We start from the raw sequence: 23,815 nt of genomic DNA, 5'->3' as shown, positions 1-23,815 counted from the left end.
AATTAAAGCTGACTAGAATTGCTTTTCTTGGTTTTCTTCCACAAGTGACAGGTTGACAGCTACTGCTCTTGGAAGAAGACGGCCTTCCAATCCTCAGGTCACCATATGGTGCCAAATAATTTCTTTCATGTCATACCTGATTTAGAGCAGGAGGAAATAAAGCTAAGAGAACCTCTCCCCCATTGTCCATCACGTGTCACTGCATCATGCAGTTTTCAACGTGCCCCATCCCAACAGGCAATTTGAGAGCTGTTGTTGTCCTTCCAAGCTTTATAAACGTGCTAAATGGGGTGGATAGCTGGAGAAGAAATGTGCCGTTGACTGTTAGACATTACAGGAGGGAATAATGTGTCATAAATCAAAGAGACACAACACTATCACAACAGGCTAGCCAAGAATACGAACTGTAAGAGTTCTTATAATGACACCTATTTGTTGAGTCAAGAATTTCATCTCTAAGCTGTTCAGTGAGGCTTTACATCTTTGCTCTGGCCCTGTGTTTTAAATGATCGCTTACAAGAAAAATATGGGGAAAAAAAGATGTGTTTTATTTTCTTGGGGAGAGTTAGCCTCAGTTATCCATGCTTCTTCCATTAAAAAAAAAAAAATCCAGAAAATCTTAAGCTATGAAATACCTGCTTTTTCAAAGAGTTTTTAATTCTTCAGAGTACCTTTTGGTGTGCTCTTCTTCTTTGATCATGCTTAGAACAAAAGCATCCTTCCCACTGTGATATTTTCCCTTGCTTGTCACAAGAGCAAGCAGGCTAGAAAAGCAGAAGTAGGAAGCACAGTGTATGTCTAGAAATCAGGGAGAGTAAACAAACCAGCAGAGAGCCACTTTGTTTCCACTCGAAATGGAAGACTATCTGAAGGAAGCACAGTAGATGCATGCAGACTGTATTCCACCACTTAGTGTTTCTTCCTCTGCTCCCCTTGCTTCTTCTTCAGGCTCTCACTGCTGGTCAACATCCACTGCAGGGAAGGCAAGAACTGCGCAGTCTCCCTCCTTCATTGCTAGCACAGCACTTGGTCCAAATGAACAGGGCAAGACAAGGCTCTGTTTGGATCAGAAAGAAATCACCCACCCTCCAGGTGGGGTGTTAATCCAGCCCTGCATTCCCTTTTTGGCAACAGACTTCACAATACCCTCACACCTTTAAACACCATGAGGTGCAAGTACAGTTAATCTCCAAATACTTTATTTGCACCATAAAACAAGGCACCAGTCTTAGTCCCATTCTGCAGTTGGACCCAGAGGCATGGTGGACTTGAGCCAAGAGGGGTCTGGAATATCCCGCCCCTACCTCCCAAACAGGCAGCCCATTTGACCTCTGCTAGCACTGGGCAATCCTTAGTCCTTCATTTTTGATGCCTTATTCCAATCCTGCTGCTGTCCCTCCACAAGCCAGTTTGGTGTGAGAACAGGCCCGTTGGGGCTGCAGAGCATTCCCTGCAAGCGGGCAGAAGGGCCATGTAAAAATCAAATCCACATGACTGTAGTTACAGGCAACCAAAGAGAAGGTTGCTCTTCCAAGAAAAACTTTTCCATGTAAAAGAATTCTTAATCTCCCCTTTGACTGTCATTGTTGAAATGATGGCTTCACAGGCTTGAAATTTAAGACCCTATCGGCGTCTTTTCTGTTTGCTGTGATTTATGAATGGTTTCGCTGTTGATTATCCTCCAAGATTACAGCACAGCAGCCCTGACAGACAAGCAGAGGAAATTTCACAGGATAACAGGCAGCTCCTTCTCTGAGGCAGTAAGGCAGGGAGGTGTGTTTTGATTCAGGTATGTAACAATATCTGACTGGACACAACAGGCAACTGAATACTCATCATGTGGCAACCTACTCAAAGGCAAGCAGGGTCAGCAGAAGTCTTGATAATTTTTCTGTGCTCCAGAGCCTTTGCTCATTCTGTAATACGGTGTTCAGCTGGGGTTTTTTGTCTGGGTTGTGGCACAAATCTACAAACTGCAGTCAAATATGAAAAGGCAACATTCTCATACAACCCTGTGCATGTTCTTCAAAGATCATCCTTCTTTCCTGCAGTCACAAAGTCTACTGCCTTGTCTGGGAGATGGACCGTCTTTGTTCAAGTCCAGGCTATTCAAAGGAAATTTGCTTCCTTTGATTTATTGCCAAGAACAGGCACTCCTGACCCCAGAAAAGGAGATTCTTGTGCTTTTCATTCCCATTTCCTGCCAGACAGTTTGTTCCAAGTCACTGCTAGGAGGGCTGTTTGTCTGGTGAGGGTAGCAGGGCCAGAGCAGGTGCAGCCATCACTTGAGGGGGCTGTGGCCTTCACTGGAGCAGACAGCCAAGACTTGGGAGTCAGGGTTGAAAACAATTTCTGATGTAGGGGCTGCCTAAAAATAAACGAGTAGACCTATCAGGAGGTGATTTTATCTCTTGATAAATAACCTCTGCTTTTCAGGCAGAAAGGTTCCTTTGATTTGAACTCTGCCACGCTGCAAAATTAATCATTATTGGCATGTGGTTTCCAGGTCCAGTACTATGGATGTGCTTCCTGCTCTTTGTATCACATCTGGACCTGTGCAGTGAGCAGTGGTTTGCCGCCCTCATGCTTGGAATCATTTTGGGCTGAGGTGAACAACTTGCAGTGTGCCAGGCAAGGGTGGTCTGGGTCTGACAGACCTGAGTCCTGCTCTGTGGTTGTACTCCCTTCAGTGATGCTGCTCGACACTGCTGTCAGGAACCCATGGCAGACAGGGAAGGCTGCTCTTCTCTGGAGGGAACCAGAGAGCACAGTTACATCCTACTGTGGCCCGAGCCATTCTTACTGGGACTGGAGTTACACTGTGGGTGTTCTCAAGGATCGGGTTCGACAGTGAACCAGAATGGACATTCCTAGCATTCTTCCTGTTTTGCCACCCAGCCTGCTTCAGAAAAAGTCCTGATGTAGGTGTTTGTATCCTGTCTCTTTCTTCCCTCACTGTATTTGTCTTTCAAGCCTGGCAGCAGTGGAAGGAAACTTAGCACGTGATGCTGACTCTCTGCCATGTCTGTGGGACAGCAGATTCCTAAAGTACTCAAATCTAGCTAAGAGAACAGCTAGGAAAACAGAAGGCAGAGGACTCATAAAAGCATGGAGAGACTTGAATCCCAGTGGATTTGAGCTTTTATCCAGGAGCAGGGCTGCTCACATCAGGACGGCTGTCTGGGTTCCTGCTCCCACTGTCCACACAGACCCTCTCTTATGACCTCCCACCTGTTTCAGGATCGGGCCTGGGATTTTGTGTTTTTTAACAAATAGATCAATGAAAAATAAAGTTGGAGAAGCTCTGAGAAATGCGTGCTTCAAAAAGCCCTCTAATTGTTGTTAAGATTGCACCACTGCCTGAGAGTGAATCTTAACAGATACAGTCCTGCTGGAATATTCCTTAATTTTCTGCTACTTGACTCCCTGCTCCTTATTTGCCGTTGTTTTGCACTCAAATTCACAGCTAGGCAGGGTTTTTCCTTTGGAGACAGTGCTGGTAGTGGAGGCCACTCTCCCCCAGGCTGTGCCTTCACACTGCTGCCCTTGTACCACTGTGCTTGCACCTGTTTGTCTCTACTCAGCTGCTCCAGAAAACTCCCCTCCAGACTTTTCCTTCCTCCTTGTCCCACCATGCACACAAGAGCCCAGTTTCCCTTTTCCCAAGCCAAGACACAGGAATGTACCAGTCCCTAGTGATTCCTTCCAGCAAATGAAGAAGTGCTGAACTAAGGAGGGTTTCAGTAAAGTAACATGGCCTGAGCTGAAAAATTTGTTGTTTTTCTCCTTTTTTCCTTTGACAGGGCACCGTGCAATACTTAAATCCTGTTTCACCAGGCGTTAATTCTACCACACCATATATACACCTGTGTCTGCACACTGAATCCTTCACTAAGTTTCCATTCAGGCCGATTCTCATTGGCCAAGAGCAATGATACTGTGACTCCAGGAGGACTCTGACCAAAGTCTGAGTCACTTCTGTCACAACCACCAGGACAGGAGCATTTCTTACCACCTGCCTGCCCCGTGCTTTATACAAGAGAGCTCCAGCTTGGGTGAGCAACCCACTACTAACTTGAAACAGATTACTAATCATAACCATAACAACAATAATACAACCACAGCACACACATGCGCTGCAGAACAACAACAACCACAATAACAATATCAACATTAGGTGTGTGCACACATGCCCTGCAGAACCAGCAGCAGTTTTGCCACTCATAAATGAGGTCAATATCCCTACCAGTGCTGGGGGATGCTCAGCAGTGCTTTGTGTCTTCAGCTGTTTGGAGCTCAGCAACTCCTAAACCATAACAACCACTTCTGAGCTGAACACGTGTTGTACTGAAATCTACCTTTAGAAACATACATTATTTGGGTCCAGGAAAGATTGGATTGTAGTTTTCTATAAGAAACAGAAAAATCAGTCTCCTCTCAACTGCTCCTCAAGTTAAAACAGGACTTTCTAGGATGAAAGAACAGTGCACTCACCCCTGCCCAGTGTCTCTTTGTCCTGCTCCTTTTTTCTCCGAGGAGGAAAGCAGCTCTGAAGACACTCCTTCCCCTTGCACATGTGGTCTTGAGCCAGTTCAGGAGAGGGGCAGGGGAACTGGGCTGCAGGGGAACTGCTGGGCTGAATTCCTGACTTCACAGTGTTAACTGGCCAGAGACTCCTATTACGTGATAGGTAGCAAGCCAGGGACTAATTTATGGAAATTTTGACCTTCAGTCCCCTTTGACATTTTCAGATCAGCCATAGCCAGTGTGAGACATGAGAGCCCTTACAGTAAGGGGCTCTAAATCCGCCTGTGCAGCTGCTGGAGCCGACGAGGGGGTCAGAGGTAAGAATTCACTGAGGTTCGTGTGTGGGCTGCTCGGTGCCTGTTTGACATTTACAAATCAGTGACATTCCTCTGCACAGCTCAGTGCATACAAATCGCTTCAGTCACTCTGAGGAGGGCCCCTCATTTCAGTCAAAGGTGGATTTGGGCATCCATAGCCTTCCCTTTTGACTTTAGTTGGGATCTGCTCCCTCAGAGGGATGCAGTGGGAGCACTTTTAAGTTCAACCCAACTTCCAAGGACTTTGCACCATCTTCGTGGTTTGGGTGTGAAGCCTTTATCACTAGGTACAGCATCAGACCCGTCACATTTTCATTCATTGCCACAACAAGCATTGTGTTTGTCCATTTTGTAGCACAAACAGTCTCATTTCACTCAGTGCTGGGCCAACAACTCGGACCAAGAGAAGGCCAGCTGGATTTCAACAACTTCCCATGGAAACCTATTTGCCATGAATAAAGCTCCACTGAGCTGAGCCATATGAGTGGGCTTGCCCCAGATTTCTCACAGTCTAGACTCTATGTAGAGAGAAAACATGATGAGAAAAACACAGCCAGGGCTGTGGACAACGTAACATTAGCCTCAACCGGTTATTGTGCAACAAATGATCATATTGGCTTCAGCCAACCTGACCTGTTTAACCACTGCTGCTTCTCTGAACCCTGAGGGTTAATATGGACTCTTCATTCCCCTCTGTGCTGGCAGTACCTCTGGCACATGCTGCTCCTCCTGGCTAGAGGCTGTGCTGTGATTTGGGATGCCTGTCCATGGTGTTTATGTTGGCCTTGACCACACAATGGCTGCGATAGGGAGGCCGATTCCTTGCTTGTGGACCAGAAGCTGTGGAGGCAAAGAAAGAGGCGTGAGGGAGCAGGAGGTGTGAGGGCTGCCATGAGGGGATATGGTGGGTTTGTGTGCCTTGGTAGCCAAGACTGCCATGGTGACCGGCTACCTTGGTGAAGCTGTCCTTTGCCACCTCAAAGTGAAGAGGGACGATGGTTCTCAAGAGCAAAGCCTCTTCCCTCATGCCCACGAGCCATGACACTGAGGGGAAAGGCTACTCTGGGGGTGTGAGGGTGAAAAAAGGATGATGAAAATCAGAACTGAAGGGGAAATCAGCTCTGACTGCAGGAAAACTTGGGACAGCAGTGAGGGAATGAGTGGAGGGAAGCCGTGCCCCTGTGATGGCGTGTTGTATGTGGCGAGGCCCCTTTCCCAGCCTTGGAGAGCGCAGAGATCGAAGAGGGACAAAACGGAGGGGAAAATGGAACATAACTGAGCGAGAACTCGGACAGCAGTGAGGGAACGAGCAGAGGGCAGCCAGGCCCGCGGGGAGGTGTGCTGGGGACAGCCCTCTCCCGCCGGCCGTGCGCGGGGGCTGCCCCGTCCCCTCACGAGGGAGAGGGCAGGCGGGCGGCGCCGAACGCGCTCCGTGCCTGGGAAGCGCCCGAGAACGCGCGGCCGGGACAGAGCTGGGGGGCCGGGGGAAGGGGAGGGCGCTCCCCGGCTCCCTCCCACCCTCTCCGGATAAATGAGCCGCCGGGAGGCGGCGGGCGGCGCAGGCTGTGGACGAGCGCGGCGCATCCCTGTCCCGTCCCCATCCCGTCCCCGCCGCGCCCAGCGCTCCCTGCCGGCGGGGCCGCCCCGGGCGCTGCCGCGAGTACTCGGCCGCGTCCCCGCGGGGCTGGGCGGGGGGATCGGGCTTCGCTTCCCTCCCCTGGGAACGCCTGAGGGCGGGGGCGGCCGGGCGGGCAGGGCCGGTGGAGGGGAGGCGGCCGGGACACCCCGGTCTGGCTGATGCTGGCGCTGCCCCGCGCAGCACCGGGCTCCGGCAGGCTGGTAGCGGCGGTCAGGACTCAGGAGAGGCCCCCCGGGCTCCCTTCCCCTTCCCTCCCTCCGCGGCGGGCGGCGCTGGAGGATTTTCTCCCGCCGCGGCCCCCTCGCTGTCCCCCAGACATGGTAGGTCACCTCCAGCTGCAAGGGATGGACGAGAGCCTGAAGGAGAAGAGCCGGGAAGGCTTGCTGGACAGTCCGGACTCGGGGCTGCCCCCCAGCCCCAGCCCCCCCTTCTACTCCCTGTCGCCCGGTGAGGGCCGAGCAGGGGGCAGCGGCGGTGCGGACCCCCCGGCCCCGGGCCACCGGCGAGAGGCCAAGGACGGCAAAGTGGTAAGAGCCAAACCCGGGCACCGGGCTCTGTCCCCTCCGGGCCCCGCGGGGGAAAGGCTGGCCAAGCCCCGGAGCGGGGGGCAGGCAGGAGGGCGCCTCTGACCCACTGCCCGGGCACCCCTGGGCTGAGTTCCCCCCCAGTGCCCCTCGCCGGCCGAGGGCACTCCGGGCTGCCCGTGGCGGCTGCAGTCCGGTGTTGGCAACGCCGCGGCTGTGCCAGGCAGAGCTTGGCCCAGTGCCGGGCAGGGCTTTTGGGTACACTCACAGAGTGTTGGCATTTTGGCTGGGTGAACTCTATTAACGGTGTGGGAGTGACACCCCAAGTCTGAACCAAGCTCCCCTGACCACCTTCGGAAGAGAAAATAACTGTTTCTCAGTGACACTGCTCTGCCTGCTAGGTACAGGTTGGAGCTGCATCCATCCGGACCGAGGCAGGGGCGTCTGGCTCCCAGCCATCAGTACGCCCTGGCATCCCACATCTGGTTTGTGAGGAGCGTGGAGCCGCGTTTGCTGGAGCCCCGGCTGAAAGAAAGACAAAAGTGCCCTTTAGCTGGGGCAGGGTAGGGATGTGTGTCCGGGGAGTTCTGTGGGACAGGGTCTGGGAAGGGCTGTGTGCCGCTGCCCTTTGCTGGAGCGGGGCTTTGTGGCATGAGCCTGTGTGAAAGGTTTGTCCGCTGGCAGCCGAGCGGAGCCGGGGGTAGTGGTTTGTAAGCTCAGACAGCTGGCAGTGCACTGCAGGTCTCGGTCAGCCTGATGCAGTGCCAGTGAAGCACTTGAATGTGGAGTAGGATCTGGGTAGATTTATTATGACTATTATTTTGCTTTATTTGTTTATTTCTATCCCTGAGCTATAAAACCCGTTTTTAAAACAGTGTTCAGAGCATAAGCAATGGTGGTGGAGGTTTTTAAAGGATGATGAAAGTTCTTCCCCAAGGCTCTTTAAAAATTCTTTTAAACATGTATAAAAGATGTTTGTAGGTGTATTCAGCGTGGTTAATTGGCTTTAAACTGCAGCACAAATCTTTCCATGAGAAAAATTTATCTCCCTCTGGTCTAGTGACAATTCAGACTTCTTTCCCATAGAGACATTTTGCAACGACTCCTCACACTCTTGTGCACTTTCTCAAGTTCTAAGGCCTTTTGAGCATATTTCTGAAAACTGCCTTTTACTCTTGAACATGCCAAAACCTTCCCCATGAACAATGACTCCTCACAGTGGAGAGGGTGTGAAGGCTTATTATGAAAGTCAAATCTCAAACTGCTAACGCTGCAGTTCCTAATATGGAGCCTTACCTGCAGATGCCTGGATGGGAGTGTGCCATCTCGATGGGAGTGTTTATGTACAAAGTTACCCACACACCTCTGATTTGGCAGGATCAGGCTGTTCCTGTGTGTCCGTAAAATAAAATTAGGGAGGAAGGTGAGTGAAGGCTGCTGGAGCAAAAAACAGCAGGAGTGGAGGTGTCTGCGAAACTCTGTAATGGGGATATGACAGTCTCCATTCCAGTCATATGACAGTTGGCCACCACACCATCCAAGAAAGTTCTTAGATATCAAAGAAGAAAGAACATGAGAAAATTTATTTCAGTTCATGGGCTGTTAGGCTTGAGAGTTTTAGTGCTTGACTCCTACAGGGAGAAAAGTTATTCCTGTGATCTGAATAAGGTAAAGTTAAGTTTTTCAATTGTTTTGATCATTAGCGAACATTTTAGACACTTTAGAAAAGCTTCCACTTTAGAAAGTTTCCACATTCTGTATCACATTGCAAGGATAACCCTGGGTTCCTGCTTAGAGTATGGGTTCCATACATTGGGAATGTATGGAATTCCATGCTCTTAGCAGGTACAGAAGGTTGCAGGGATCCAAATGCTGAAACCAGTTGGACTGTATTATTTGGAGTGGTGCTGGGCTCTGCTCTTTAACTGTTTGGTTCACTGCAAAATAATGAAGTAAATAGGAATTTTCACTCTATTTGACTACAGAGAGTTTTACTTCCTTTCATTTCCACTGTGCAAATACTGGACTTGCAGCTGATATTAAAGCAGGAAAAATATGAAGAGTATTGCTTGCTTCATAGTTTTAAATTGCAGTGTCTAATTAGCTCTAATTTTGCCATTTAACAAGGGCTTGCAGATCTGTGAGCAGTTATGCAACCCATGAATGTGCTTCTGTTTAAGTCTATTCCTCTGCTGTTCATCAGAGCATGCAGAATTGGCAAATCAATAATTGCAGCTATTTGCACACCAAGAAATGCTGTTTTTAATCGCCTGTTATATTAGTGTTTGTTTTGCTTATAAACGTGACAGAGTCAGGAACACAACCTGCACTCTTTGTGTTGGAACACTATAAAACCATACATAACTCAGTCACCAACAGCCAAGGTTCTAGTATGTACAGTTACAATAAATTGCTGTCAGGTGAAGGAAACAACATTCCAGATCTGTGTGAAGTATTTCATACTATTCTTCGCTGCAGAACTATCAAACCACCGGTCTGAACCCAGTTGCATTCTTCTGCAGTCAGCTATTTTGCTCCAACTTCGCAAATATGTTACAATTTTTTTCTGCTTTAGGACGGCCCTTCTCATGCAGACTAAAAGGAGATTGCATGCCCTTATCGAAGACTTTCTCATGTGTAAAATCTCTGCTCTCTCTGCTCTGTGTTATTAACTGTGACTCTGAAAAAGTAAACTCTCTGCTCTTTAATAAGCACAACTTTGTTTCAAAGACAATGCACCATTTATTCACATTTAACCAGCCAATTTGGGAACAGCTTTGGGATCCAAGAAAATATGAAAGGCAGTTTAGGGCCAGAGTCATAAATACCACAAGTTCAACACCATTTAGGGACTTTTTTTTTTTTCCCCTTTTACTTGTAGTGCAGGATAAATTGGCTTTTATTTCTTCAAATAAAGTCCATGTAGGGAATTTGTCAAGTGTTTTGTGCTTAAGTGCAAATATCCTAAGGAAAATACAAGGTGACTTTTACCTAGTTCTGCCTTTTAAATCTGAAACATTATTAAATTGATTCTTATGACTTGGGTTACTGAATTCTTTAGACTGTGTCTATAAAGCTGGGTCAAAACGAACAGAAATACAACAAAATAAATCCTAATAATATGCACAAATAAACAGTTGCTGAAAGCATGAGGAATGAAATGACATCAAAGTACCCATATCTGCTTAGAGTTTTCTCTGTTGTTCTTGCCCTGGGACACTGATTGAGGCTAGAAGAACTGCTTTTGGACTGTGCTGAAATAAGTGCTTTGCATCCATCACACAACTCCTAATGGATATCAGGGGACATCAAGCTCACATTCATTTCCAGAAGTATCCATTGTGTGTTCTTGAAGCAGATTTTATGTTCCTTCCCAACAGTGAAAGGAGCTTTTGCCACGGCAGTGAGTTCCTTTTACTTTGTAAGATTTAAGTATTTGTGCACTCAACCTGCCTCAGTGAGCACTGACTTCTGTGGGACTATATCCCAGTGAATCAGCTGTAGGGATGTAGGGAATGTCTACATTCAGCAGCAAGAATGATTCAGAATCAGTCTTGGGTGGTGGGAGAAGATTCCAGCTTCATCTCAAGTATGAAGAAGGAGACCTTGCGCCTTGGCACAGCCTTCACAGACAAGAACGGGGTCCCAACAACGTGGTCCAAGTCAGCATTTGTGCCAACCCTGCTGGATTAATGGCTCATATTAAAAAAGCCCAAAATAACATCTCTTCCTGAAATGCAGCATTTTGAAGACCCCTTGGGTCACAGAGCCAGCATCTTGTCCTGCACTGAAAGTACTTCAGGAATGGGGCAATGACTTGTAGGGACTGGGTGGGGAACACGGCCATCAAAGGTTTTTCATATGTAATTTCATACCTGTCAACACCTACACTGAAAGCACACGTGAGAGGGAGGCCCAGCACCCCGACCTGAGCCAGCTTGCAGCCTGCACACGAGGAAGGGGACGTGACTCCCAAGGCCCCGTGGGTCCCAGCAGCTCTGGGGAAGCCCCAGGCTGGTGTAGGGAGCAAGGCACCCATCTGGCACCACAGCAGGGTTTGCCTCAGGGCTTTTGTTGGCAGCCTGGCATCCTGACCCACTTCTGAGCCGCTCCCACGGCACTGGATCCCGCAGGATTTCCCCCAGCTTCAGTTCCACGCCTGTGTCCTTTCCTGGCAAAGGCTAATCCCACCTGGCTGTTCCCTGTCCTTCAGCCCCACCCAGTTCTGGATATGCACCCTCTCCTCTTCCTCCTTGATGAAGGACAGGGCATGGCTCTGGGCCTCACTTGATTGGCCTCACCTGATGTGACAGATGTCCCTTCTGGGCAGATCAGGGAAACAGGCATCAGGATCTCAGCATCTGCTCTGAAAAGTGTGGCTCTGATGAAAGACATTGAGGGTAATGTCTTCTAGCTGTTGAATTTCCATTGTGTCCCTACATAACCCTGTGGACAATAAGCAAAGTAGCACACGTTTCCCACTTGAAATAAAGGAGGGAGATAAGCAGGAAGGATGTAATTCTTTGAAATAATAAACCCCTGCTTTCTACCTGAGATTTGCATTTTCTGTTATCACCTCCCAATATAATCTCATCCGGCTCTGGTATAAATTACTCGTAATGTGCAATACGTGCAGATATTGGGAAAATAAATGGTCTGTTAAACAAATACTGCTTATCTTCTAGAGCGGAGAATGTAGATGTGTGTCAAATAACTCAGCCAGATCTTTCATTATAGCTGTAAATAACAGCTGAGTAAAGTGACATTTTCATGGACCTGACATGTTACCATAGTGAGAAAATGTGGTGAGAGATTTGCTTATGCCCTAGCTAAGTTAAGAGCTGGGAATTTGGGAAGCTGTATCCTGTTTGTAGCCCTGACACTTGGAAAGCTGTTTCCCCTTACAGTCTCTAGAGATCTAATGCCACATCTTGGTGCCTTCCATATAATGACCATAGCAAAAGGAGTCGGTCAGTTCTGGTTCTTTGTGCTCTCTGGGGAGAGGTTTTAGGGGTTTATTTATTTCAAGTCACGTTAATTTCCTTTCCTTTTTCTTGCTTTGCTGCCTGGAATTTGGCAGCTAAAGAGCAGTCAATGCTGTCGATGAGCTGTAGATTGAATTCCATTCAGCAACCAATTTTATCTGTGTTTATCTATCTGCTACTTGCAAAAAGCAGAGTTTAGCTGCCCAGGCTGTTACATGCCTGAAAGGCATCAGAGTTAAGGCAGAGGGAAAAATGCAGCCAAACAAGAAAGCTCTTCAACTTTTTAATACTACTGTAACTCTTTGCTGGTTGACACAAATTATGTACTGGAGAAGAAATAAAAATAATAGTTCATTTACTACCTAATATTCACCTTGGATCAAGTTATAAACGTGGGAGTCACTTTTTTGGTATCTCTGGTATCTTTCATTTTGTCTTCTCAGCCTTCCTTGCCTACCAGACTCCTTCTGTCCTTAAAGATGCCAGGGTTGTGGTGTCTTTTTGTGCGCAGCAGCATCTGGTAAGTGCCAGCACAGCTCCAGTTACTGGGGACAGATGAATCAGATCCCCACTGCAGCGTTCTAGCACAGCAACCCTTGGATAGACAGACCTCCACTATGGATCACTCGTGGACAGCCTGGTCTGAAGTGATGTGGACTTCTCTTCACCATCAGTGACCCCCAGGAGTGTGCAGCCTGCTCTGCTCCCTCTATCCACAGTGCAGGATAATACAGAAACCTACCTTACTTGTGGAGTATCTGGAGATCACCAAGTGATTCCTAGAAACGAGCCAGGGATCCTGATTTTCTCAAGGGGGCTCAGCAGTCCAGTGCTCCTACTCTTTCAACCATTCCTGTGCAGAAGGAAAAAGAATTGAGTCAGTATTTTTTTGACAGGTAGAACATTTTTGGTTTCTTTCCTTAAAGCAGATTGGAAGGAGTCGGTGTCAAACTCTTCCCAAAAAGCCAGCTTTTGACATGTGCCAAGCATATAACATTTCAGCCCCAAAGACAAATCTTTTGGAAAGCTCATATCCCCTGTTCCTTGCTTCCCAGCTCCAGGTGACTTGCAGGAGCCGACATTTCAGAACATCACTGGAGGGAAAACAAAATGTCACCTGAGGTGCCTTTCAGTGGCTGCTGTGTGAAACCTGTGGTTGCTGTTTAGTGACCCCTTCACACTGTTCAAGCAAATCAGTTGCTGTTCGGTGAGCAGCCTGCAGGATCTTAGAGATCTCTATTTTTAGGCCATGATTTGTAAGTTATTTACATCTTCCATGTGCAGACTTTCAGGTTACTTCAAGGTTTCTGACCTGCAGCAGCTCACAGAAGAGAGGTCTGAATCTGTAATGGTCTTGACAGGCAGTAGAAATCCTGGCTTTGGCCTGCCAGTGTTCACAGTTGTTCCAGCTTTCTAAACTAAGACAAACCTGCAGGTCTGAAGTTGGTGCTCATCCACAGCATATGAAATGCCTTTTGCCACCCTTCCCTGCCCAGAGCAAGGTTAATTGTAACCCCCAATGGAAATAGTCTCATCACACCCCGTCCAGCACTAACCTGGAGAACACTTAATCCTGCCCTCACCAAGTTCAGCGGCAAATTTTTGACTCTGATTGCTGTCAGTCATGCATGCCAGCACCTCCGTTTCTCTGTGCACACTGGTGCTGTTTCTGCAGCGTGTTCTTGTTTCCTGTTCCCTGCTGTGGGACTTGTGCTCTCCACAGACGGCGACTGCAGCCGTGCCCACGCTCTGACCGAGCAGCACCCCGGCACTCAGCGGGCTGGGAACGCTTTTCCCGTGCACACACGGGGGGCCAGATGCCCCAGCAATGTTCCTGCTAAGCCACAGGAAAGACTTCGTAACATCTCCCGCGTCCTGGGGATGTTTGGAGCACACTTAGTGTCAGCATTTGTTAGCAAGAAGTGTGAAGGCTTGTTTGCCTGGAAGCGCTTCTTTGAAACTGCTTCTTTAAAGGAGGGACACGTATCCCCAGCCTTGTTCCCTTCACCAGTTCAAGCAATCTGCATCCCTCTGCAGGTGAGCCCCCAAAGGGCAGCCTGCCTGCTGTTCACAAAGCTCATGAGCATGTGCAAATGGTGTTTGACTCCTGCACCCAAAGGAACCTCTTCTTATGTACAAAATGTCTTTAGAAAGAGCTCTGGCCTTGTGCAGACTCTTACAAGCTGGACATCTGCACCCTTGTGAACTGAGGCTTGTCTGATGTAAACAATTCACATTTCAGAAGCAAAGAGCTTTATTTACGACCAGAAAGGCTGCCCTTGCCCTCCCCTGTCAAGAGTGTTGAAAGCAATTCAGGAATGAACTTTGCCTTTTGGCCAGTGTTTGCTAGGGAGGGTGAACATATTTTTTTTTTCCTTTTCCCCCCCCATAACTGTGCAGACACTGTCCTGTTTTGACAATGGAACAGTATTCAATCAAAAAGAGGGGTTGGCCATTTTACTTAATAGTACAACTTTACACAGTTGTAAAGTGCAGGGATATTTCAGTATGAAAAGAACAAACAGCTTTGTGGCTTTGGAACACAGAATTAAGTGGCTTGGCAAATTCAGATGGAGCAGTGACATTTTTTGCCTTAGCCTGAGGCAGAAGGCCCAAACCAGTAGAAGAAAGCAGACCTCAGCTAGCCATCTACAGACCCTGCACAGAGGCTGCCAGCCATCTCCTTTAAAGAGATCCTGTGTCCCTGTGCGTCATAAATATCTGCTGACAGAAAAGTAGTGGCAGAGTCTGAAACCTGCAGTGACATTTTTCCAGGAGGGCAGGATTAGGCTGAATTAGCTGCTGGGTTTGGTCCAGGCACCAGACACAGGATCCCCATATGTGGGAACTGGTGTTTAAGAGCACTCCAGTATAGAGAAGTGGGATTAGTCATTTCTGTGGTGGGCAGAGTAGCCTAAGCTGGTCTGTGACAATTTGTCAGAGTAAGTGAGTTCACAGTGCAGTTAGTCTTAAAAATCAAGTTTTTGGTGTCATGAATTGGAGCTGCTCCATTCATTACAAAGTCCTGGCTTACAACTGGCTTCCTGCATTGCAGAGGCCACAAGGTGCCCCAGTGTCTCACCCCACCCTCAGTTTTATGGTTAACAAGAATGTCCTTTGGAGCACAAGAGCCATTTTTGGCACGGAGACTTCGGGAACAGCAAGTCTATTGCTTCCTCTGCTGGGTTGTTGCAAGGGATACATGATTTTATGTACGTATTTGTATGTACATCTATAAAAATACATACACATGTCTCACTTCAGTAGACCTACATCCTTCAAGTCAGCAGCCTTAGGCCCTATTGCTGCGTTTGGTCAGACATGGAACACTTCTCCATGCTGACACATTTTGAGTGTTTCTAAGACTTGTTAATTCCTACCAGTAAAGGCAATATCAGGGCTAAAGAACTCAAAAACAATTGCAATTCCTATGAGAAACAAGAAAGGAAGAAGGAAAGGCAAGGTTAAATTTCAACAAACAGATACTGGAGCATGAAGTGACAAAGATGTGGGCACAGTCACGTACCTGGGAGGTGTGCTGGGGCAGAGGGAGGTGTTGGTAGGTGAGGACAGTCCAGGTGTTGTGTTAAGCTGCTCAGCTGCCAGCCACAGCACGTTATGAACTGTGCCAGCCCCATCTGTTGTGTTCCAACACTTGCTGTGCTCTCCTTCCCTGCAGATGCCTTATCTGCTCCTGAACCCGTCCATGCCAGAGATAAGGCCTCGAATGTGCCCGGTGTTTTTTGGAGAAAGCATTGAGGTCAACCCTGAGCCCGTGCAGGAAATCAGGTACAGATGGGATTGGGTGGGTAGATGGGGATTTCTGTCTTTTTTTCTGGTGCTTCTGCCAAAGATTAAAATGTGTTTGCAAATGGGAGTCACGGTTATTTTGATGGAAAGGGAAGGACAGGTGGGAGGGTAATTCCTGAATTAAAGCCACTGACAGCAGCACAGGCAGAGGGGAAGAGGCAAGAACTGGAGGGAGGTTTTAACAGAAGGCAGCCTTCCTTCCAAGGCCAGCTAAAATCCAAAGCTATGAGAAAAAACCATTACCATCTGTGGGCTTGATGGCCTCCACTAAGTAATCTGATGGTCTTCATACTGTTCCCAGATGACTTGTGTCTTCAGAAGAAGCAACACCCTTATAATTGGCACCTGTTTTTGTTCGCTCTTGCCACAGAGAAACCAGCATTAGACAGCCCACAGAGACTGAATGAGCTCCTCTGTGTGAGGAGATGGTCCCTCAAGCCAGTGATGGAGATGTTCTGCCCTCCTGTGGGGCTGGTGCTGTGGCCAATGGATAAATGTTGGTCTTTGCTCTTTGTTTGCTCTTTTGTTGATGTGGAATGTATCCTGCAAACAGCATGGAGCATTCACACACAGCTTGGGGCAGGGACAGTGGGAGAACTGTAAACCCCCTCAACCTATGCAAAAGTCTCTCTGGAAATGTACCCCAGTAAATCTCTGCTGGCTGAGGAACTGCCAGCGGGCATGTTTTTATGGTGATTACATCGGAGTCTTGTTTTATGTGTGCTGAATGACTTGCTTACACCCTAGCTGTGCAAAATACATTACAGCAGCTCAGGTTACACGCGGTGCACAATCAGTCAGCCCCCCTCTGGGTGGAGGTAATGACAAGCACACACCCAGCTTTTAATCTTTTTTACGTGGAGCTGCACATTCCTTGGCTGCTGATTGCTGGAGGAGCATTTGGGGAGCGGGGAAAACCAGTGGAAGTCCTTCTGTTCCCCATGGCTAGGGATTCCAGAAAAAGTCCTTTTCCTGGCCCGGTATCTGCACATCCTTTCTAGATGGCTGCAGAAAAAAGACAGGGCTGTGACATCCTACTTTTTGTGGTTCTTAATCTGTTGGCAGTTCAGGTGGCCAAGTCCTTTGAGACCAGTGGCATGGGTGTTGAGCAGCCATAGCCCACAATATTCCTTTGGTTTACCTGCTCTTTCAGCATTGCTTGGATTTTTTTGTAGGTTCCAACAAGCAACTTCATCCCTCATCTCCCAGCGCTCAGATTTTAGCTGGTTTGGGCATTTTTGTGCAATGATGAAAGAAAAGACAAACAGCCTTGACAGCTCAACAGGTCCATTACAGGGCGTTTGTCTGCCTCCAGTGTAGCTCTCAGGGCTGAGATGAGGCCCCAGTGGGACCCGTGGAGAAAACCAGAGGAAGAAGAGCGTTGCTTGGAGCCTCTGCAACAAAGTGTTTTCTGCCCTGGTATGACCAGGATGGATTCACAGCAAGGTGGGGTTCCAACAAGATTCCTCAGCAGGACAGAGTCCTCTTGGCTTTGGGTTGTAGAGTTGGCATCTGCCCCAGTGCCTGTGCAGTAAGAGGTGGTAAATGCTGCCAGCTTCGAAGGGTTAGAGAAGAGTCCTGCCTGTCTTGCCTCCTTTGCTGCGCTCCTGATACCTTGCTGTCCTCTGCAGGTGCAATTCCGAGGTGAAGTACGACTCGGAGAAGCACTATCGGGACGACATCTTCTACGGCCCCATCCCCACGGTCACCACCTACAGCGAGACCATCATCGCCGCTCCCAACTGCACCTGGCGGAACTACAAGTCCCAGCTGATCTTCGAGCCCCGCCAGAAGCCGGTGAGGTTTCAGAGCACGACCATCATTTTCCCCAAGCGTGCCAAGAACATTTACCGGACCACCCTCAACTACAGCTTGGGCTGTGCCAAGCGCTGGTTCGCTTCCAGCGTGCAGCTGGAACTCTGTGAGGAAACCAACCCGTGCGTCATGTACAGCGAGACCCTCTGATCCGCCCCGCCGCTGGCAACCGCGCGACCCCCGGGAGGCCGCGGCCTTCGCGGGGCCCTGGCTGGGCCTTGCTCGGTGGCGACTGAATATTCATGGCTGGAGAGCAGCTCTCGGGCGAGGCTGAACTGGCTGGGAGGAGGCTTGCAGGGCACAGGATGGTTTTGATCAGTGAGAGGCTGGCTTGTATTTTGCGACGTTCCTGACATTCATGATCTGGATTTTATTTTTTTTTTTTTTCTCCGAGCGTATCTGTTTTTGGCTTGTGTTTAGATGAAATCAAGATGACAAAGGACCCTCTTACCATTGCAGAATGATGCCTTATGTGCTCTGTAGGTCTTGTCTAGCACATAGGTGAGAGTCATTGTAAGCTTCAGAGCTATTTTGGTCTCTGCAAAGGGAAGACCAACTGCAGAGTCAGCGTCTGGTTGGCCCAGCACACACCAGGCCAGATCTCTTTCAGAGCTGAAATGCAGAGGAGGTGGTTATTTGTACCAGTACATCACAGCTTGCTCCAACAGCTCATCTGAGTGAGAGCTGCCCTATTACAGCACTGCAGTCACCCCACTTCCTGAGAGGAGTGGAGACTGTCACCCCAAGAAAAAGAGGAATTTAAACAGGTGCCCCAGCCCTTGCTGGCAGCTGGATGTTTGTATACCCTAGCAAAGCACAGCACAACCAGGAGATGGGAGAAAGGCCAGCTGTGATGCACAGACACATCTTCTGTGAGCCCAGCCAGGAGTAAGCAGGGAGACTGAGGAAAATGAACAGCTGAAGGGCTAGTTTAGAAAAGTGACTGAGAATTGAGGAGCCCAGTGCCCTTCTATCAAAAGTATTGTCAGACCAAGTGTGCCATGCTGTTCACTCCCTCCAACACCTAATTTAAGGGATCTGTATGCACTTGCAGCCCTTCTGAGTTTCAGGGTGTGGATGTATTGCAGAGAGGAGTGTAGAGCAGGAAGATGCTCCCTGGCTTATTTGAAGCCAGGGCAAAGTTAACTCACCCTCCCAATAGTTTCCATATTTGTGGCATGGGCAGCTTTTTTCTGCCTGTAGAGGAGCAGCCAAACTTACTCAGTGTAGAGTTTGAAGGACTGAAAAGCCCAAATCCATCTGGGTTTTCCTTGATCAGCCAGGCTGTAGCACTAGAAACAGCTGAACTGTCCCTGCAAAAGGACCAAGAAACAGTGAGCAGGAGTCAGTGAAGCCATCCTAAGGTAAAACATTCCCCACTCATGAATCCCGTCTCGTATATCTTCACTTTGGTCTCTTGCTGAAAATCTGCAAGAGCCTAGATTCCCACTAACATACAACTTTTGAAAATAGCACGGAATTGTCTCCAAAAATCTTACCAAGAATTTTTGCATGCTGCTCAGGCTTAGAAATAACCACACAGCTCCGGAAATTAATTTCCAGCTTTCTCTCTTCTAAACTTTCCATTTTGTTCCTGACTTGCTGTGAGTCTGATGGAGTTATTTCAGAACACAGCTGAGCAGCCAAGTCAGAAAGCCTATTAACAATGTCAACAAGACGTAGCTGATTGCCCAGAACAGTTGACGCACAAACCCACTGAGATTAAAAAAAAAAAAAAAGTCTGAGAAACTTGAAAAAAATAATAAAATTAGTGACTTATAAAGATACTTTTTCCATCAGTTTCAAAAAGCAGTTGGTAAATGTGACCAGAACTGTGACCTTTATGAAACAGAGTTCTCTTGTTTAGAATGTAGCACAGTTTTTCCACCAGAGGTAAATATAAAGTCTTTAAATACAAACTTCAGTCCTGACAGCTGAAGCATCATTAGTGCTGAAAGATGTGTGTTGTGGCAGTGCTGAACTCTCCCTGTCTGCTGGGAGTTAGGACTTGGTAGGAAGAACCCCTCAAAGGATTTCCAAGGCTTCCACCTACTGTTGAATTCTTTACAGCAACACAAACAAGGACTATATTTGTTAGTGGTCAGATTCTGCTGTCACTGTCTGTCAGCATCAAAGCCTGGAAAAGCAGCATCTGCCTCCAAAGGGATTATTATGCCTGAAGCAGCCCTTCTCCCCAGGGCTCCAGCAAGCAGGAGAGCTGGCTTAGGCAGCAGGGAGTTGGTGCCTGGATGAACGTGGTCCCAGTGCAGTGAGGTTAGTGATGCACTTCATTGCTGGTTCATCTTCAGGTCTGTCCTGTTGGCCACGTGCTGCTGAGCGAGCCTTGGGAGCGGGGGAAATACCCCTCTGCCTTCCTGGAGGCTCTGGTGGGCTCAGTGCCTGCACCCCCAAGAGTCTGTGCCAAGGGGCAGGGTCCCAGGCTGACAGCAGGGTAATCCAGGTCCAAAAGCAAGGCCAGTACTCACACCCAAGAGATCCCTGCACGATGACAGAGGGGACTGATGGAGACAGGCTGACCTCAGAGCCGAGGGGATGCCAGACTCCCCCTATGCTGACCACACATCAGGCTTTGCTCCTTTGAACAGCTGGATTATTCCCCTGCTTTGAGCACAAAGCTGCTCTTCTTGATCATGGTGGTCTTTGAGCAGGACAGGTTTTCCCCAGAAAAATCCCTTTCATCATGGCTGGCTGCAGGTTTCTGCCCACTGTGTCCACTGTTAGTTCTGTTTCCCAAATATCAGCTGCAACAGTAAAAGAGAATTCAAGGCAAGCCAAAAAAAACAGAGTGTGCAAATACAAATCCAGCAGAGAGACTGAACCTCAACCTGGACTTTAACCACACAGGAGAGGGGCTGCTGAGGCAAAGTCTCACAGGTGGATGTGACCCTGGGAGGGTGCAGTGGAGGGCTGCATCCTTGGCACTGGAGGGTCCCACACACCCAGCCCAGGCCTCTTTGAAGCTTCATGCTTTGTTTTCTCTGCAAATACACTAGAAGTAACCTAACATGCTCCTGCTCCTTTGAGTTTAAGCAGCTTTTCTGCTTTTGCCATGTTAGGAAAAAAAAAAAGATAGAAAGCAGTTTGGGTTTCTAGGCTGCTGAGCACATTTTGAGCTGTGTAGCCACGGTGGCTACGGTGGGACTATCACCCTGGACCACATCCAAACTGGGACATTACCAAGTGCCTGAGATCTGGAGAATTTTTTTAAAAATCCCTTCTTATATGGTATCTGCCACAGGCCCATCACAAGCTGCTTTTCTTCTCAGCAAAAGCTGGTGTTGGAAAGAGACTTTGTTTTTCCTGAGGTCAAGGAAACCACAGAGGGTCAAGTCTTCACCCTTGCCTGGGCACACATCCCAGCCTGCCTGCCCACTCTGTCCCTGCTGCTCCCATCCCTGTGGCTGGGTTAGGCAGTGGTAGAAAAGCCAAAGTTCATCTTACTCATGACTGGGAAAAGTGATGACTTTTTTTGTTTTGCTTAAACACCAGAAATTGAATTGTGTTTTTTTGTTGCCAATGAAGAATCACTCTGGGCAGCCGAGAAGTGCCTTGTGCCCTATCTGTAGTGTGCTTGTACATCTGAAAGGAACAATTAGTCCCACTAGGGAGGTACTTTTCTTTTAAATGGAGTGTTGTTAATCTCAGCCAACAAATCTTTGTTCCTGTATATTCTCTCAAAGATACAAATTATAAATTTATAATTTAAACTTAGACCACGGAAATGTCAGTTTCCTTGAACAGCTGGGACTGTGGCTACACTACTTCTCCCCAGAAATCCTGATTTCCCCCAGGATCCTGATGTGCATGTTGCCCACAGCTCTGCAAGCCTGATGGGTAAAGTCAGACGCTGCCTTTATCTTTTTTGATGGGATTGTTTTTTTCAGTATGGAAAGTCCCTGTCTCAAAGGTGGTGGGTCTCTCTCCCCTTCATCCCTATGAATCTTTTGCCGTGGAATACAACAGTGTGCTCATGTCTGGCCTGCCTGCATTGCTGTCATTGCATTTGGGGCCAAAAAGATGAAACCCTAACCAAATATTGAACTGTTAGAAGCTGTGGATTATGTTGCACAAACCGCAGAGAACAACTTTGACCAAAAGTTTACTGCTTGTTTTTATTTCCTGCCTTTTTTTTTTTTTTCCTTCCTAAGCCAGCTCTACTTTCCTCAATGTGAAATACAGACAGATTTGCACCCTGGGTGCACGCTTTCTGCAACTGTTGAAATGGTGTTTGGGTGTTGATAGCGGTGTTTGAGTGAGCTGCTGGTCAGAGAAGTGAATGCTATTTACTATTTATGTTGAGTGTGTCTTAAAAAAAAATGGGAAAGGTCACCAGAGGGCTAATGAGCAAAATAGACTTTGTAGAGCAAACTGAAGACTGTGTGAGTCTGACTTAGAGGTGAATGGTTCTGTGTGTGAACACTGTGATCTGGGATATTTAGCCATTGTGGTTTTAACCTGCCTCTTTTCCTGTAGGAAAAAGCATCTTTGCCTTTTTTAGAGCTGAAACAAAATCAGATCCATCCTCTGTCACAGTCATTCAGTCCTGCTGAAGTCTGTGAGCATCAGCATTCCCCAGGCTCACGAGGTACTTTCTGTGTGTATCAATCAAACAGGCACAGAGCTGTGCCTCTGTGGAGATGGGGGAATGCTTTATAGGGGATGATGGATCTTCCTGTGGGATATTCCGATTTTTATTGCCAGATAAAGTCTGCTCCCTGAAAATCACCTGATCACTCACAAATCGATCTGTTCTGAACATCTCCCCCAAAGCTCTATAACCAGTGGATTTTATAAGTCTTGGGAGGCACTAATTCTTTTTCAGATACTGTAATGGCCATCAGAATGAGCTAAGTATCCTATCATGTGCATTGTGACCTGAGGATGGGATTGAAAGGTGTCTGAAGGTTAGAGAAGGAAGAAGAGAACTTATAAGTGGTGGAAATGCATAAGGATGTGTCATATTTTTATTTTTGTAAGTCTGATTCTCTAAGTGCTTGTAAAGTACTTTACTGTTGTATATGTGGTGATGCAGTAGCTCACAATATCCTTTTATTTTTGTATATTCCTTCCTCCACCGTAATCCCTTTCTGTTCAACTCATAGAGAGTAATTTAAGAAGACAAAATTTATATATCATAATAAAATGCTCAAACCCTCCTGCTGATGTATGCAGAGTTTCCTTCCTCTTCCATATCCCTTTACTTGGTGCCTAATGCCCTTTTTCCATCCAGAGGGAACATTTCTGGTGTGTCCATCCCTACCTGTGGATTTCAGCCCAGCTCCCGTGGATGGGTGGCTGTGGCACAGTCAGTGCTGTGATGTGCAAACCCTGCTCTGTGTGCCCAGGGAAAGCTGAAAAGCTGAGGAGGGACCCTTAGAGGCAGTTTTACCTTTCAGGATTTCCCTGGTTGTCAGTTTGACCATTTCTTCGCTCTAAATTTCCCTCTTCAGCTTCATCTTGCTCTACAGAGCTCTGAAGCCTTGGTGTTGGATCTAGACAATTCCTCTCCCAGCTTTTCCATGGCCTTCAAGGGCACAATGCTTATTTCATATCCAGGTATCCACATTCTAGTGCACTACTGGGATCTCTCCTATGTCCTGGCTTCCCAAATCCTGATAGTGGATGAGCTGCACTGGGGCTGAAACCCTGCCTGGCCATGAAGTGCATTTTAAAGCCATTGCTGTAAATGCCTCAGGCTCACCAGCCAGCCCTTAGTAGAACATTCCTCTGTCTTCCAAGACCCAAGATGTCTGCAGGGAGAATCTGACACTAATCCTTATGGAAAAACCATTGGATTTATAGGGATGAAGTCAATAGGCTTGGATGAAAATGGCTGTAAAACTCTAAGGAATGGAAAGGAGAAGCAAAGCCATGTTATGCAAGAAGCTTGCTTCAGCTGCAGCGTAAGTGCCTGTGTCCTCATCCCAAGCCTTTTGACAGAAATTATGGCTGAGCTGCCTCGAGGATGAAGGATGGGAGACAAGCTCATGGCTAAGAACCTGAGGAAACAACAACATGGAGAAGGCAGGGGTTGTGCAGGCCGGGTGAGTTCACTGGCTGACACCCAAATGCCAGATGAAGGACATGTGCATCCACTCCTGCTATTTAAATAAAACCATAAAATGTGAATGCTGTCCAATGAAGATTCCTGAGGTGGCAGCTAAATCCTCAGCAGCA

The 23,815-nt window shown here is 47.8% G+C and overlaps 1 protein-coding gene across 1 annotated transcript; it reads left to right on the top strand.

Moving 5' to 3' along the window:
• The first annotated feature begins 6,606 nt into the window (after nucleotides 1-6,606).
• On the top strand, nucleotides 6,607-22,794 carry RFLNA (refilin A). The gene is made up of 3 exons (XM_053993983.1): nucleotides 6,607-7,010; nucleotides 15,672-15,781; nucleotides 17,434-22,794. Exons 1-3 carry the CDS (start codon nucleotides 6,642-6,644, stop codon nucleotides 17,765-17,767), a joined length of 813 nt encoding a protein of 270 aa, XP_053849958.1. The 5' UTR covers nucleotides 6,607-6,641; the 3' UTR covers nucleotides 17,768-22,794.
• Nucleotides 22,795-23,815: the final 1,021 nt, after the last annotated feature.

This window comes from Vidua macroura, chromosome 18 (genome assembly GCF_024509145.1).
Source record: "Vidua macroura isolate BioBank_ID:100142 chromosome 18, ASM2450914v1, whole genome shotgun sequence".
In the NCBI taxonomy this organism is placed as follows: Eukaryota; Metazoa; Chordata; class Aves; order Passeriformes; family Viduidae; genus Vidua; species Vidua macroura.
The sequence above is the reverse complement of the archived record's forward strand: the minus strand, read 5'-3'. Positions and strand labels throughout refer to the sequence as shown.